A 17,406-nucleotide genomic window follows, 5' to 3' on the forward strand; every position below is an offset into this window, starting at 1 on the left:
GTCTCTCCAGCTAGTGGTTCTGAGAGGTGAGATCCTGAGGGGTGAACTACAGTATGTTCACTATCGGGCATGGTTACCTTATTGTCTACAACTCTACCACTTCTAAGGGTTCTAACAGCATTCAATTGATTCGATGGTTTTGCACCTAATTCATGAACTCCTCTAGGGTTGGGTTGTGTTTGATTAGGAAACTTACCTTTTTCTCTCAAAGAATCACTTATCAGACCAACCTGGGTTTTTAACTCGGAAATAGCCTGACTATTTTCTTGCCCTATCCTGTTACTAGCTTGTAGACTCTGTTCTACGGATAACTGGAATTTTGCAGTTTGCTGAGTTGGCAAGGCGAGAGATTCCTCTAAACTTAGGATTTTCTTATCTGACTGATTCTGAAACTGAGCTAGTCCTGAAGGATTCTTAGTATAGCCAAAACCTGGGGGAGCATTAGAATTACTAAACTGACCTTGACTTTGGCCCTTAGACCATGAAAGGTTCGGATGGTTTCTCCAACCAGGATTATAGGTTTCTGAATATAGGTCAATCTTTTGACGGTTATCAAATCCAGTGTTATTATAAAGAGCATTGACCTGCTCTTCAATATTCTGGCCTTCCTAAAAAGGCTCCACTCTACCACTAGTCTGGCCCACTTCTAAGGCTTCTAACCTTTTTGCTATAGTAGCAATTTTGGCATCTGATTCATAGCCTCCTTCTATCCTATTAACGTTTCCTCTACTTAAAAGAATTATTTTCTGGGGTGCCCTACTATTTTCCAATTGCTGGGTTTTTTCGGCGATTTCTTTAAAAAATTCCATCGCCGCATCAACAGTTTGGTTTTCAAATCCACCAGTGCATAGAGACTCAACCATGGTCGTTGTGGAATAATCTAAACCCTCATAAAGGATCTGAACTAGCCTAACCTTTTCTAAACCATGATGAGGACACTGGGATAATAAATCATTGAACCTTTCCAAATACCTATATAAAGATTCTCCCTCTTGTTGTGAAAATGTGCATATTTGCGTCCTAATAGACGATGTTTTTTGCCTAGGGAAAATCTTATTGAAAAAGGCAGATGTAAGTTGTTCATATGTCTCAATTGACTCGGAGTCCAAACTATACAGCCACGACTTGGCTTTATCTTTCAGGGAAAATGGGAATAACCTAAGTTTCAAAGCATCATCATCTAAGCCTCTAATTCTTAGATTCCTCAAAATCCCTAACATGGTAATAAGGGTTTTCATTTTCTTTCCATAAAAATATTGGGAGCATCTGTAAGGTCCCAGGTTTCAGTTCATAGGGTGCCTCCATTTCAGCTAACTTAATACACGAAGGACGGGTTGTCCTAGTTGGATTCAACAAAGCTTTCAAAGTTGCCGCTATCGGAGCAATATGGATTCTCTCCTCAGTCAAAGAACGTTCAAAAACAGACTCTTCAAAAGCCGGACTTTCTAGATTAAGGTAATCGAGACGCTTCGAACTACTAGGTTTCTCTTTAACAAGTCTACCTAGTGCGTCTCTTTTACGTTCAGGCATACAATAGAATTTTCTAAATTGGAAGGGTAAGAAAATACAGATCAAGGCCGACTCAACCAAATCAAACCTATTGATTTCTAGCAAACAAAAAGCATGATGGCTCCACTTAGCTTGTTTCTAGACCAGCTTCTAATCCTTCGAACGGGAATTCGTTACAATTTAAGCAAACCCCTTGGAATCAATCCGAGTTACGTAAGTTGAATAGAGGAGAGGGAAGATCGGTGGACCTTTGATACCCAAGGCCTCACCGGTATTACAAGGCGGCGCAGTCACACATGCAACTTACAGAAACCGTCAAGAACTTCGAACTATGCTTAAAAGAGTAACCAATTTCGAATGACTTTCCTTTTAAGCTCGTTACCCTATAGGTCTCGTTCTAGTCAAAATTTTAGGCTTAGGTCCGCGTATGTTACGTGTTCCTAAAGCGGGCAAGAAGAGAACGGTGATGAAATCCGAACCCTTATCTTGTATGGCCAGGCCTTGCCCTTTACTAGAAAAATAAATGTTTGTATTCAGTCCTCAACATATATGCATACAAAGGAGTCCAGTAACTCGCTAACAGGGGATTCGCGAGTGTTTAGAATCTTACCTCCCGTTCCAGACGGGGGATGAATCGGTTATAGTCGACTCGGGCCACTGACTCCGATGTCTAGTGTACAAACCCAAGGTGCATAGACAATATCGTAATTGTCCTCCTTCTCTGCAAACAATTTATATTTAAAGTACCCTTCCGTAGGGTAATAAAAAAAATGTCCCAAAGTCCAAAAGTCCAAAAAAATAAAGAAAAATTACAAAAATAATAAACCCTAATACAGTTTTGTTTTTTGTTTTTTTAAATAAAATAAACAAACCCTAAACTAAAGTTGTCTAAAATAAAGTTGTCTTCTTTTCTGTTCTTTTGCTTTAATCTTTAGCTCCAAGTCTTTATGAAATCACCAAACTCCTTGGCTCAATTTTCTTTATGATCCAGAACCTGTAGATACAAGATAAATACCCAAAAACATAAAAAAGGACAAAAATAAATAAAATAAAATAAATCTAAAACCCTAAAAACAAGTCCTCGTCGGCGACGCCAAAAATTGATGTAGTTTTGAAATAGTGGTAAAAGTGGTTCGATTCTCAGACTTGTGAAGGATATTAATTAGACTTAAATTCCAATATTAAAATAGAAAACTCACTAAAAATTATAGCAAACTCAATCAAAGATGATATCAATACTAAAAGAAACACTGATGCTAAGATTCCACTATTATCCAAGTTCAAAGTGATTAAACCAATACTTATATTTATGCAATTTTCTTGTTTAATTTGATTCTAAAATATTGCAACAAGTAGATTTTCAAAAGTAATAATTGTAAATACCAAGTATGAAGCATCAAAAGTCTTAAAACTAAGCATACTCCATCAAAATAAATCACAATCACTCAAATAAAAATCATATTCAATAATAGTTCAAGGCAAATAATCATATAATTATTGCAAATAAAAAGATAAAATAGAATATACCACTTTTTGTTGGAAAAATAGCTTCCTCTATCGCCTCAGCAATGGGGTTTAGCTCCTCATATTAATCATGATCTCAAAATATGTGTTTGTTGCTCAAAAGATGATTAAAAGAGTGAAAAGTAATAACACAGACTATTCGCAACAGTGTATTGGTGTTGCAAAACAGCCGTTACAATGGAACTGTTACAGAAAAACTGTTGCTTTGTCGCTGATTTTAAGACCCTAGAATACGACTGCCCTGCACAGCTTAATGTTCTTCAGCTGTTAAACAACGATACTGTTCTGCGACTGTTTCCCGTGCGTCAATGTTCTTCGCGTTCTTCCTCTTCAGCAGCAGCAGCAGCAGAAACAGAGTTTGGTAGAGCTCTGATTTCTTCTTCTCTGGCTCTCCTTAGGTTCCCAAACTCTCGACATCTCTTCTATATGACCCAAGACATCTATTTATATCAAAAATACCGATTAAATCTCTCCCAAATCTTCCAAAATCTCTTTCCTTCTCTTCACGGCCAAGTTGCGTCAATTTCTTGTTTTAGAATTTCTACGCGTTTCTGAGCTTTTCTTTGTATTCTAAACTCTTCCTTAGATAGATACAAATCTTTGGGAAGGTTTACAGCACTTTAATCTCTCTAAAATTCCCTAAAACATGTCACACACGTGACTTTCCATATTTTCTGTTGTGAGAAAAACCCGTCGATTGAGCCTAGTCTAATCGATTTAAACATCCATATCAGATTCCTAGACCCATAAGGAGTCTATCCTATGAAAATCAGAGGTTTAATCGACCTCAAACTCCTCCAAATCACGGTTGCCAAAACTGTTCTTCACTGCACCTATTTTCCTTTCTGTTGTGAGAAAAATCCGTTGATTGAGCTCAGTCTAATCGATTTAAACACCCATATCAGATTCCTAGACCCATAAGGAGTCTATCATATGAAAATCAGAGGTTTAATCGACCTCAAACTCCTCCAAATCACGATTGCCAAAACTGTTCTTCACTGCACCTATTTTCCCGCCAAAATCTGGTTTTTGAAATGTTGAAGATGGTTGCCCCTTATCCATAGTAGGGGTGCGATTAGCAACTGCCTGGAAATGGGATTCCCCTTAGTAATTAGGTTACCCCTTATCCAAAGTGAGAGTCCGAATAGCAAATGTCCTCCCATGAACGCAAAAAACACTTTTCGAGCCAATTTCGCCACAAAATCTTATTTTTCCAAAAATACCTACAAAGACATAAAAAGCCAAAATAAATACAAAATCGAGCACTAACAATATATACAATTGAGATTATATCAGATACAAAAATGTGTCTATCACTAGGGCATGACCGGCCGGCTAGGGCCCGGTCCCACGAGTTTCCCTAATTTTATATTATTTTTTATGACTTGAAGGAAATTTCATGAATTTAAGGAGTTTTCATGAAACGAAGGATATTTTCTCAAATGAAGAGATTTTCATGAGATCAAAGAAAATAATAAAAATATGATAAAATATAAAATTGGGCGTGGGACTGGCCACGGCACGACCGGCCAGCCGGTGAGCCCAGTTCCCTGGCGCCTCAATTAATATTTTATTATTTATTATTTTCTTCCTATTTTCAATAGGTTCATCGTTCCTTCGTATTTTGGAATGCTCGTTCGTGCATTCAGGTGCTCGTTTGTGCATTATTGCTGAGTACACTTGCACCATCTTGGTCGGGGCTTACTCGATAGCGGCTCAGATACCCGTACGTTGAACATTTATCACTAACCCGTGGAATTCTGCTGGGAAGAACCACGAATTGAAGTGACGAAATATTACAAAGAATCGTAGAATATTGCTGAATATTCAATTAACGATTAGAGATAATTAATTGATGGCTCTATACTAGCAGACATGCTGTCTAGGAGCATTAATTATCTGAGAATTTAGAAATATGAGCTTGTTGAAACGTCATATTTCTTTTATATAGTCAGGGAAAACCTTGTTGCATCCTGAAGACGTTACTGCTCTATACTAGCAGGCAAGTTGTCTAGGAGCCGTCCAATCTTTCGATTCTATATAGAAGTAATTACTGAAATTGCTCAGTATTCATGAGATGTGTCGTTGCCTCAGCTGAAAGACTACACATCTACATATACTCTGGAAGAAAGTATTCTCAGTTAGAGATTTCATGGCATGAGCTTTCATGCTCCAATGAGAGACATGAGCCTCAATACTCATATGATTGCTGGATCGGGAGCATGTATAATTATGGTTTTACGATTTTAAGCCTTGTCGAAAATCCACCATCTACATTAAGTCCCCTGCTTAGCGAGGGACAATCATGTTCCTCAGTCAGCACCGAATGGTGATTTTCCAGTTACGGACGAAATAAGTAATTGAACTTAGTCGTCAGATAGAAGGTTATCGGATTTTCGATTGCACGAACGAACCATGGATTGAACAAAGATCCCAGTAGCATGATAGAGCATCGAGCGCAAATTGGTGTAGCACTGCTGATTTGGTGATCGAACCTTGGTTGTTAGGATTCATGGGTCCGGGACCAAGAAAAGAAATCCTTGTTTCTCGTTCGTTTGTTAGTTTAAGGAACAAACAAAATAGACCTCAGTATGATGATATAAAATTTTGTCTATGAGCTTTCACGAAAGCCAATTTTTTTTTTTTTTTTTAAATATGTGATATTTCACAAAGTGGAATAAACTCTCGTTTCAAAGGTGGATGCTCGTACGAGAGAAAAGTTTTTTTTTTTTTTTAAAATATGTGATGTTTCACAAAGTGGAATAAACTCTCGTTTCAAAGGTGGATGCTCGTACGAGAGAAAAGTTTTTTTTTTTTTTTTTTTTTAAATAGACGTGCATCTGTTAGTAATAAAACTTTGTTTATGAGCTTTCATGAAATTTTTTTATCTTCGAGCTTTCAGAAATCTTTGAAAATATATTCTCGCTTCAAAGACAGATGCTCGTGCGAGGGAGACAAAATATATAGATATATTTTTCAAATTTACGTGAGTTTCACGTTAAATATTTATATATTTTGTAAAATCATGTTTTAGTTTTGAACAACTGTTGAAAGTAGACCATTATACATGGTGAAATAATGTCTGTGAGTTTTCACAATTGTAGAATGGTCGTCTGTCTAGTTTTCGAAAAACCAGTGGATGTTAAAATTCACGTGGGTTGTTCACGGTTTTATGAAAATCAAGTCATGATTTTGAATAATGAATTTTGCTCGTCTTTGCAGGTTCGAGGGAACGAGCAAGTTTTCAAAATTCTGACGTAATAATCACTACACCTAGTGAAATTGTAAATAGGTAAGAGTTGGATTGTTACCATTTTTGTTACGCGTTTGTTATTGGTATATCCATGACTCCATGTCTTTTGCCTCAGATAGGGGTGACTTCTGGTTACAACCACTCTTCCGGGGAATGCTCCAAAAATATCAAGTCAAAGATGAAGACTTCTGCAGATGTTCATGCCGAGGTGAATGAACCACTCCTGTTTCTAGATCCTGGAATGTCTCTAGACTTAATACTCATTTTGATGATGCTTCTGTTAAGATGATCATCACCATTCCCTTAATCTAGCTTTGCAATCCTGACAGGAGGGCTTGGTATCTTTCTAAAGATGGTAAGTTCCCTTCAAAATCTGCCTACATGGGCATCAGAGGCCTTAGGCTATCCCCATGCAAAAATCTTTGGTTAAGAATTTGGAAAATTAGGGTTCCTCATAGGATACAAGTTTTTACCTGCAAAGCAGCTAGAAATGCTCTGCCTGCTAGAACTATTTTGCATATTAGAATGCCAATGCACAATACTGATTGTGTTAGATGCTTCCATCCTCAGGAGTCCATTATGCATGCTTTGGTCTTGTGTCCCTTTGCTAGCCGAGTTTGGTTTTTGTCTGATTTTGGCATTAATACTCGGTATTTTCAAAACAAATCTTTCACTGATTGGCTCATGTTCTGGCTAACTGACACTGCTTCCAAACTTTCTGATGATAATCAATGTCTCTTAGTTGCCATCCTCTAGTCTCTTTGGACTAGCAGAAATAACCTAATTTTCCAAAACTTAAAGGAAAATCATCTTACTGTTATCTATAGAGCAAATGCCATGCTTTTAACTAGGAAAACCAAACCTATTGTCTCCCCTTCTGCCTATATCCGCTTGAGTGATAAGTGGATGCCTCCTTTCTTTGGATGGATTAAATGTAATATTGATGGTGCTTATGATGAAACCACTGGAGATAATGGTGCAGGATATGTGATGAGGGATTCCTCCAATAAAGCCTCTTTCTGTGCCTCCCTGGTTTTTCAAGTGAAGTATGCAAAAGAAGCTGAAGCAAGAGCAATCTGGGCATTATAAAGAAAACGTTGGAGCAGAAGTTTACCCATGTTATCATAGAAAGTGATGCAAAAAATCTTATAGACAAGTTCTCTACAGGCTGTTTTGATGGAGACACTAGTATTGATGCCATCTTTAAAGACATCCAGTTCTTTTCCTTAAAGTTTATAGACTGTATTTTTAATTTTCAACCTAGACTCTGTAATTCTGTGGCACATGAGCTTGCTCAATGAGAAAAAAAAATGTCTTTATATACTGATCTGTGTCTCTTGTTTGGCTAATCTCAACAGTTGAGGGGGATCACTAACCTTTTTGAGGGCCGTTATCTATAAAAAAAAAATTGCAATTGATAAATTGCGTAGCAAATAAGGGTTCCAACATTTCGTAAAACATAAATAAATCAAACTAAATTTCAGAGGATCCATTGAGAAAAATTCAACACCAATTTAATACTTTAGTATACTTAAAATTTCCTTTTGGTTAATCCTTTTTTTTTTTCTTCTTCTCTTTGTTTCCCTTTGTTGGGTGCAATAATCAAAAACAAAGAAAAATCAAATAAGCAAAAGTTTTTGATACTTAGCTCCTTTATAATGGAAGTGATTGCTTTGACGAAACGAACAAGCTCCCCGTATCTCCGCAACAGCAACAAGGCAAAACTTTGGAAAATAGAGTGAGTCACGTGTTCAACACGCTGTCCTTAAGACATTAGCGCCCGGCTACACTCAAGAGTGATGTTATAGCCCTCACAGGACGGATATCTCCAGGATAAAACACCCTAATACACCTACTACTAGCATATGTAGTAGATGCTCAACTTGAGCTTGGCAACTCCGAAAAAACCGTTAAGGAAAATCGCGAATGCTTAAAAACCGCTATAAAATATTTTCCCTTAGGGGTCCCTCTAAAATATAGAGCAACCCCTTTCCCATAGATTTTACAAAAGTAGTGAATTTCTTTATATAATTGACAAATACAACTTAAGAAGAAAAACTCCCCGATGTGGGACTAAAAGCTTTATATAGTTTCTTAAAACTACTAAAAATTGGAAACTCCACGATGTGGGACTAAAAGTTTCATTCACAAAATAAAACAATAAATTATAATTTTTTATTAAAACTTTAAAAATTATTTTTTATTAATCGTTTCCAACAATCCCCCACATGAATGAAAACTCATAAAACATGAAAACAGATAGATCTTGGTAAATAAACATCCCAACCTCACGATCCAAACAGACTGATCGTGCAAGTGTTGAAATCATACTAGTCATTTCTACGTCCTCTCCCTCACACAAAAGTGTGTTGACCCCAGGGTCATACTATGGATTGCATAAATCAAAATAGTATTGAGAGCTTTCATCTTTAATTCTCACATGGTGAGACTATAGGTATCTTTCACCAAAGTGAAAAAGCATGAACTAGTGAACCCTTAGTGACCTTTAGGTCCTAAGTTCCAGTAATACCAAAACCATCAAAATGAAAATCACATAAAAAACGCAGGAAATACCATTTTAGGCAGAGGTGTCCATGAGGTCTTGAACCTTTGCTTAGTGAGATATTACCAGAATTACTTGCTAGAGACAGTGAACTATGTCTTGAACTGCTAGCATTTGATGTAATTCGTGATAACAACCACGGGTGATATCTCCAAGATTGCTGCCAAGCTCGTGCCGTTTTGTCCGTTTTGGCCCTGGACGTATCCTGTTTCTCAGAATGCTCTAGAGAATCAGCTCATATTCTCACAGGAAGCGACCCACTTCCTCATTCAGATAGGTGGTTTCCATAAAGAGTGTTACTGCTACACCCCACTTCAATCTTAAATTGAAACTATAGAACTCATTAAGACTTATTAAAAAGTCATCCTCCACATGCAGTCACACTATCACGTCTACACCATAGGGAAGGGACAGAGAATGAAAATCTCTGATAGTGTTTACCTTTACCCACCACAAATTAGTTGTCTCATTCGAAACCTTGATCATGGGATCTACAGTCAGCAAGGTTGAGTATCCTTCATGGCAAGTTTAATATATGAGCTTAAGAAGCCCCAACCCCCTCGATGCATTTTTAACTATCTCTTTGTACAAACCTTTCGTCAAAGATTGCGCGATATTCTCCTTGGACTTTATCCAATCAATGGAAATAACGCCGATTGAGATTAGTTATTTCTTAGCTTTAACTATTATAGCTTGGCTAACACAATGTATAGATATAGCTGGCACAGGCCTATGCCAAAGAGGAATGTCTTCTAAAAATCATCTTAGGCACTCGGCCCCCTCTCATGCTTTATCTAACGCAATACTCTCAGATTCCATAATGAATTGAGCGATATGTTTGTTTGGAAATCTTCCAACAACAAACCCACATGTTAGAGTGAAACCATATCCACTCGTAGACTTAGACTCCTCTGAGTCAACTATCCAGTTTGCATCATAAAGTCCCAAGGACAACAAGATACCTTTCATAAATCAAAAGAGTATTTTAGGTACCATAATACTCTACTCAGTGCATCTGAATTCTCTTGCTCTGGACTACAATTATATCCACTTAACTTACTCATAATATAGGCAATGTCTGGACTCTTACAGTTCATTAAATTCATCAGACATCCTATAACTTTTGAGTATTCAAGTTAAGATACTCCACTACCCTTATTTTTCTTGAGACTACAAGAATAATCGTACGAAGTACAAGCAGGTTTACAATCAGACTGATTGTATCTCTTAAGCACAACTCAACATAATGAGAACGACTAAGACTTATAAATGTTTGATTATCTTCTAATCCTCATCCCTAAGATTACATCAAAAGGGCCCAAGTCTTTCAAGTCAATGTTCTCATTCAGTGCATGTTTTTAGTGGAATTGATCACATCTATGTTTGTATCAAGCATATCATCAACATACAAGCATACAATTACACAGACATCCTTAACAAGTTACTTGTAAACATACTTGTCAGATTCATTAATTTAAATCCACTATCCATTATCACATGATTAAATTTTCCATGTCACTGTTTACGTGCTTATTTGAAAACCATACAAAGATTTTTCAAATTACAAACTTTGTATTCACAACCTTTCACTACAAAGTCTTCAGGTTGATCTATGTAAATTTCTTTACCTAATTCACGGTTTTAGAAAAAGCTGTCTTAACATCCATCTGATGTATCTCTACGTTCTTTATGGCAGCAATAACAATTAGTATCTCAACGGAAGTAATTTCCGTCACAATTGAATTAGAATCAAGGAAATCTACACCTTCTTTTAGTTTATAGCCTTTAGCTACCAACTTAGCTTAATATTTTTCCACAGTTTCATCTACCTATCGTTTCCTCTTAAAGACTCATTTACATCCCATGGTCTTACAACCTGGAGGTAAACTAGCAAGCTCCCAAGTCTGGTTCCAACGGACTGAGTCCATTTCACTAAATGAAGCTTCTTACCAGAATGGGGTTTCAGTAGATATCAAGGCTTCTTTACAAGTCTGTGGCTCGACTAAGCTAGGCATGTTATGAAGTCGGTTTCATAAGAAGTCTCAAGTCTAATTATTTTACTTCTCTTAGGCTCAACATCAACTTCATCTTCCTTTAAAATAAGTTCTGACTATTTGAAATAAATCTAGGGGATCAACAACACATCTCTAATGAGGTACAGGTTTAGAATAAACATGTTCAAAGAACTCAGCATCCCTAGATTCCGTAATAATATTCACACCAATGTCAGAAAAAATCAGAACACACAACCAAAAATCTATTTGTAGAAGTATACTCAATATACCCTATACGAAAACACAATCAACATTTTTGGTTTCAATCTAGTTCTTTTAGGAAGAGGAATTACAATCTTAGTCAAACGCCCCCACACTTTGACACATTCATAAGAAGGTCATCTACCGTTCCATAAACCATATGGAGTTTCATCTGATTCTTAAAAGGGTACTTTATTCAGGATATACTAGTTAAGAGGACTGCCTCCCCCCACAAGGCCGCAGGTAATCCTGAACTAATCAACATGGAAATTATCATCTCCTTAAGGATACGGTTGTTATGTTCAAGGCTTCTAATTGGTTTCCAACTTCAAGTTTATACATCTTAAGGCTTCTAAGGCGTCATCCTTATCCTAAGCAAGTATACAAGATAGTACCTCGTACAATCATCTACGGAAGTTATAACCATCTTTTACCACAGTGGTTTTGGGTTGAACTCATGTCAACTAGGCCTAACTGAATTAATTTAAAGGCTTAGAATTACTCTGAACATTTGTGCTAAAAGATTTTATAGCATATTTTGATTCTTCACAGATTTCACTTTTGTGTTCAAAATCCAAACTAAATTTGGGTACGAAGCCTATGCTAGCCAGTTAAGCATTGACTTATAAGTTTACGGTTCCAAGTCTACCACGTAAAACAATCAATCACACAAAGATATCACAAGAATCAATACGTTCACATCAGTTTTTCCGTTAAGCTTATATAGACCCAAAGTCCTATAACTCTTGCTTAAAAAATCACTGCCTAGTTACAACAAGTTTTCCAGATTCAATTAAGATCTTAAATATTTTTCCATCTACAGAACAAGATACAAGATTTTCGCATATGCTCGGAACATGAAAACTTCATTCAATGTGAGAATATTACAGATATGAGCTTCTGCTCGACCTTTTCCTTTTATGCAACCTCTATTGCATATGAGTTACTCAATAAGAGTTTCTCGACATCCCCTATCCTATGATAGGAGGTGAACAGGTCTCTGTTTCAACAAACATTCTTGGTGGCTCCAGAGTCCACCTACTGGTCTCTCACATTGGTTATTAAAATAACTTCCGACATCACCCACCAAACTCGTTCTAGTTTGTTTCAACTAAATTAGCATTAACTTTCTACTTATTAAGGTTTTTATGTTGTCTACAATTTACTGCCGCGCGTGGCCAGGAATTTTACAAACATAACACTCACCCTTAACTAAAGTAATTCCGGATTCAGGTTTACGAAATATACCTTTATCATGAAGACCATGCTTATAGTTGCGTTCGATGTTCTCACCTTTGCCATCTTTGGAAGATTTGTTTCCAACCACATGCGGCTATTAGCCATGTCCCTCGGAGATGACACCTTTATTACAAATCACAATTCCAAATCAGAAAGTAAAATATGAGTTTTGAAGATAACATCTATATATACAAACTTCGTTTGAATCAGCGTTTCAAAAAACTCATGGTTACCCCACAAAAATTAATTTAGTTAACAACAATTTTCTGCTCGTCAGAATTTTTCAGAAACGTTTTTCTGTTTTGTAAAATATCAAAAAATACTTTACAACTCCAAAAATTCTGAAATTTTACGCGGGTAACTATCAGGATGTCTACTACGTTGTGTCAAAAGGGTTCATCGAAATTCCTTCTATATTAAAAGATAAAATTGAAACTCTACAGCTGACCAGAAATTCGTTTTTGTTTTTCACTCCACAATTAACATCCATGATTCACAAACCAATCAATCGTTTTCGATTATTACAAATACTAATGTCTTAAGATTGTTGGGTGCAATAATCAAAAACAAAGAAAAATCAAATAAGCAAAAGTTATTGATACTTAGCTCCTTTATAATGGAAGTGATTGCTTTGACGAAACGAACAAGCTCCCCGTATCTCCGCAACAGCAACAAGGCAAAACTTTGGAAAATAGAGTGAGTCACGTGTTCAACACGCTGTCCTTAAGACATTAGCGCCCGGCTACACTCAAGAGTGATGCTATAGCCCTCACAGGACGGATATCTCCAGGATAAAACACCCTAATACACCTACTACTAGCATATGTAGTAGATGCTCAACTTGAGCTTGGCAACTCCGAAAAAACCGTTAAGGAAAATCGCGAATGCTTAAAAACCGCTATAAAATATTTTCCCTTAGGGGTCCCTCTAAAATATAGAGCAACCCCTTTCCCATAGATTTTACAAAAGTAGTGAATTTCTTTATATAATTGACAAATACAACTTAAGAAGAAAAACTTCCCGATGTGGGACTAAAAGCTTTATATAGTTTCTTAAAACTACTAAAAATTAGAAACTCCACGATGTGGGACTAAAAAGTTTCATTCACAAAATAAAACAATAAATTATAATTTTTTATTAAAACTTTAAAAAATTATTTTTTTATTAATCGTTTTCCAACACCCTTTTGTCTCCTCTTCTTCGTGTAGCTAAAGATTGACCCCATCGAAGCTTCATATCGAAATTGATCAAGTAAATCTTCATTTCATGCAAACCTATTCAAAAATAAACGTTGAATTTTATGAAAATCCATCCGAAATTCATTCCATGACAATCCATTGAAACTAAATTTACTAACCTGTACTTCCGCTTCCATTCTTCCTTGGGGTTTAGAGTCGATTTGGGGACGATGGAAGAATGAGAATCTGAAATAATTGAAATCAATGAAAATAAATAAAAATTGTCAACAAGTTTGTGAACTGGAGTGGGAAAAATAATCAACTCGACCATGGAAGTGAAGTCAAGTGAAAATAATCTTGGTCTGGAAAAATTGAAATCGAGTTCAAATTTTTTGATAAAAAATTGTGTGAATCGTTTGGGGTTTGAAGAAAGATGTGTTAGATACAATCTATTTTGGGGTTGGGTTATTCATGGTCGGATTGTCTCTGAATCGATTTGGGGACGATGAGATTGTGTCTGGATCGTAAGGGGACGATGAAACAGATGCTGAGATTTTTAGTAGTTTATGTTTGCCCATAAGCTATTTGAAATTCACGGAAGCACAGGCAGAAGTCAAAAAACACAGAGGGGTACTCAAGACATTTTCTGTGCCGCGGTTGAAAAGTACCCTTTCTTTATTACAGTAAGACGTATTACAGAGATTTCCCATGGCGGCACTGACCAATTTCCAGGACACCTGGCATGGCAAACTTATCAGTAGGAACGGGCCTGAGAGGGAATATCCCCACCATGAACATTAGGCGTAGTCTTGGGCCTGTGCTGAGTTTCTGAGAATACCCTAATAGGCTCCCTAACCTCTGGGCCTTGATCCAGAAAGAAAAGCACAAACAACAGCGAAGCTGAAAACCCTAAAACAAAAAGACTCATTTTCCAATATATAAACCACGAAAACCCTTACTCGAAAGTTTTCCGCTGCTGCATCAACAGATCCAAAGAAGCCGTCGTCTACTCGCTCAAATCTCTCGAAATGGCTAAACGTAATCCATCATCTCTTTTGTTATGTTAATCTGGAAATCAAGATGTATATATCAATCAATTTTGATTAATATTGTTTTTTTTTTATTTGATTTTCGTAGGTCGTGGAGGAACAGCAGGAAGTAAGTTTAGGATGTCATTAGGTCTTCCAGTAGCAGCAACAGTGAACTGTGCTGATAATACTGGTGCTAAGAATCTTTACATCATATCTGTTAAAGGTATTAAGGGTCGTCTTAATAGATTACCATCTGCTTGTGTTGGTGATATGGTTATGGCTACTGTCAAGAAAGGTAAACCTGATCTTAGGAAAAAGGTTATGCCTGCTGTTATTGTTAGACAACGCAAAGCTTGGCGCCGTAAAGATGGTGTTTTCATGTACTTTGAAGGTATTTTTTTTTTCTCTCTTTAATCAGTATTTTTGTTATCTTCAGATCCATTACTGTTAGTTTTTGTATCTGTTTTCTTCTATGAATCAGACAGATTGCTTAGAAAAACGTTGTATTTGCTGAAACAAAATGAAGAAGTTGGACTCTATTAGTTCTGAAAGATAGTAAATAAATTGCTGCAATGCTGGGTACATTGCCTTAATCTGGCATGTTCTCTTTTTTCTTCATGTATTTGTGTAGAGTGTATGATATAAAACACTGTAGACTGCACTCTAGTCAGTGTTTTTGGGAGCTGCCATTTTTTATTGCTAGGGTAGTTCTACTTTAGCCCCTCTAGTGTTCTGTTTTGCTCTATGAATTGAATTGCCTTGAAAAAATTGTATTTGCTGAAACAGAGTTAGTAATTTTGATCAATTGGGTCTGACAGATGATAAATAAATAAATTGCTGCCCACGCGCATTTGATGACGACGTTCCAATATCATTCCGTTATTAGACAATGTTAGGTACACTGCCTTAATTTAGGATGTTCTCTTTTTCAGAATGCATTTGTGTAGGTTTAGTCTACGTAACACTTGTAGACTGCACTTTTGACTTGGATAATGTTTGCAGAGAAGATATCCTATCCGATATATTTAAATGTGTACCCTGTTTAATGCAGGGTGTTGATTGTTTGCTAATGTATTTGTTTGGATGCATGATTGCTATCATCTTGTATTAATTATATTAACCTGTTTGACCTTAGTATGGTTTGGTTTATACGAGAATTTCAACTTTTCAAGGTCTCATTATATGTCATTACACAAGTTGATAGGCAGGTCTTATGCAATAGAATTAGGGGAATTCGATGTCTCTGAAATATAGTGTCTTGGTTGTTTCTATATCGTTCTGCTTTCTTATTCTGACGTCCAATGAACCTTCCATATGCAGATAATGCCGGAGTTATTGTGAATCCTAAGGGAGAAATGAAAGGTACATCCTTCTCTTCCTCTCATGAATGGCCGAATATAGGCATTCATGTTAATGTTGTAGCTGATATTGATATTGTTTGGTTTTGTTTATGTCCAATTTTCCCCCTTGTAGTTGTGATTTTGTGTGGTTGGTTTTATACTGTGTTGCAACGATACGGATACGGTATTGGATACAAGATACCAATACACTACTATGATACACCAACTTGAAAAACTAAAATACGGCGATACAGCATACTCAATATTGATCAGTAGTTTAACATAAAAATATTATATATAAGATAGAAACTTAACAAAATACGTACATGCGTTTGCATGATTAAAATATAATTAACCTCACTGAAGAGAAAAAAAGTCAGGATAAGAAGGAAGAAAGTCTAGAGCAAGATCTGTGGACAGATTTGGAACTAATATTTTGTCACTATAGTTAAAACTTCTCATAGAATCTAGTAAAATATCTAAATTTTCTAATATTTAGTCAAAGTTTTCTAACTGAGTTGTATCTTGAAGTATTGGGAGTATTAGTACGCGTATCCGTGTAAATACGTATCGATACGGCTGATTTTTTTTTTTAGGTGTATCGTTGTAACACAGGTTTTATACATACAAGTATATACTAATTCCTTCTGCTGGTTAAATTTCAGGATCTGCAATTACTGGACCAATTGGAAAGGAATGTGCCGACCTGTGGCCAAGGATTGCTAGTGCTGCCAATGCTATTGTTTAGTTTCCTGAAAGTCATTTAGCATCAAATTTTTTGGTTTAGGTCTTTTTTTATGTTTTTGGTTAGATATTAACAGAACAAATGTTGTAGTCTGGTTAGATATTTGGAGGAGCTGTGTAATATTTGCATTTGTTGGATCTCTGCTATATTTTTATCACTTTGCTTGGTTACTTGTTGGATCTGTCATGTTTCAGTCACTTTGATTGGTTAGGTCACTTTGTTACATTGTCTTCCGGGTACTGAACTTCCCTATTGTATCAATGGAGTTCTCTACTACTTTCTTCAATTGCTCAACCCAAAGAAAATGCTTAAATCAACATTGCATCTCAAAGGGTTGCTCAAATTGCATCTCATCCCCAAGTCATATGTTTCAAGTACCAAACTTCCCCTAATTGTGTCAATGGAGTTCTCTACTCATCAACTCTAAGGGTTTGCTCACCAAGAATTCGACCAAATTTACCCAGGTTTTCAAGTTACAGTTTCTTGACACTCTAATTCTCTCCGAGTCATCTCAATTTCTATTTTCTTTCCCACCACTCACACCATAGGAGTTAGAGTGTGACACAGTTACAAATCAAAGAGAATAGCACCACATAAGTCATCCGAGGAAATCCCCAAACTGGGATTATTTAATGGTTGGTCATGTCTACACAGGATCAGCTTGTCCCCTATATGAAAACGACTAGCCGACAACTGTTGATGACCGGTCCCATCGAACAGCCGCCCGCTGCCATGCCCGGGCCCGCTATTCCGGATCGACATCATCGGT

At 36.6% G+C, this 17,406-nt stretch overlaps 1 protein-coding gene and 1 pseudogene across 1 annotated transcript; both read left to right on the forward strand.

Moving 5' to 3' along the window:
- The first annotated feature begins 921 nt into the window (after positions 1–921).
- On the forward strand, positions 922–1,021 carry LOC113325556 (annotated as a pseudogene).
- A 13,377-nt stretch (positions 1,022–14,398) lies between these two features.
- Positions 14,399–16,834, forward strand: LOC113320937 (60S ribosomal protein L23). Its single transcript, XM_026568840.1, has 4 exons — positions 14,399–14,559; positions 14,659–14,943; positions 15,873–15,914; positions 16,558–16,834. The coding sequence occupies exons 1-4, from the start codon at positions 14,550–14,552 to the stop codon at positions 16,638–16,640; spliced, it is 420 nt and encodes a 139-aa protein (XP_026424625.1). The 5' UTR covers positions 14,399–14,549; the 3' UTR covers positions 16,641–16,834.
- The last annotated feature ends 572 nt before the right edge of the window (positions 16,835–17,406 follow it).

The sequence above is a fragment of the Papaver somniferum genome, chromosome 11 (genome assembly GCF_003573695.1).
Source record: "Papaver somniferum cultivar HN1 chromosome 11, ASM357369v1, whole genome shotgun sequence".
NCBI lineage: Eukaryota > Viridiplantae > Streptophyta > Magnoliopsida > Ranunculales > Papaveraceae > Papaver > Papaver somniferum.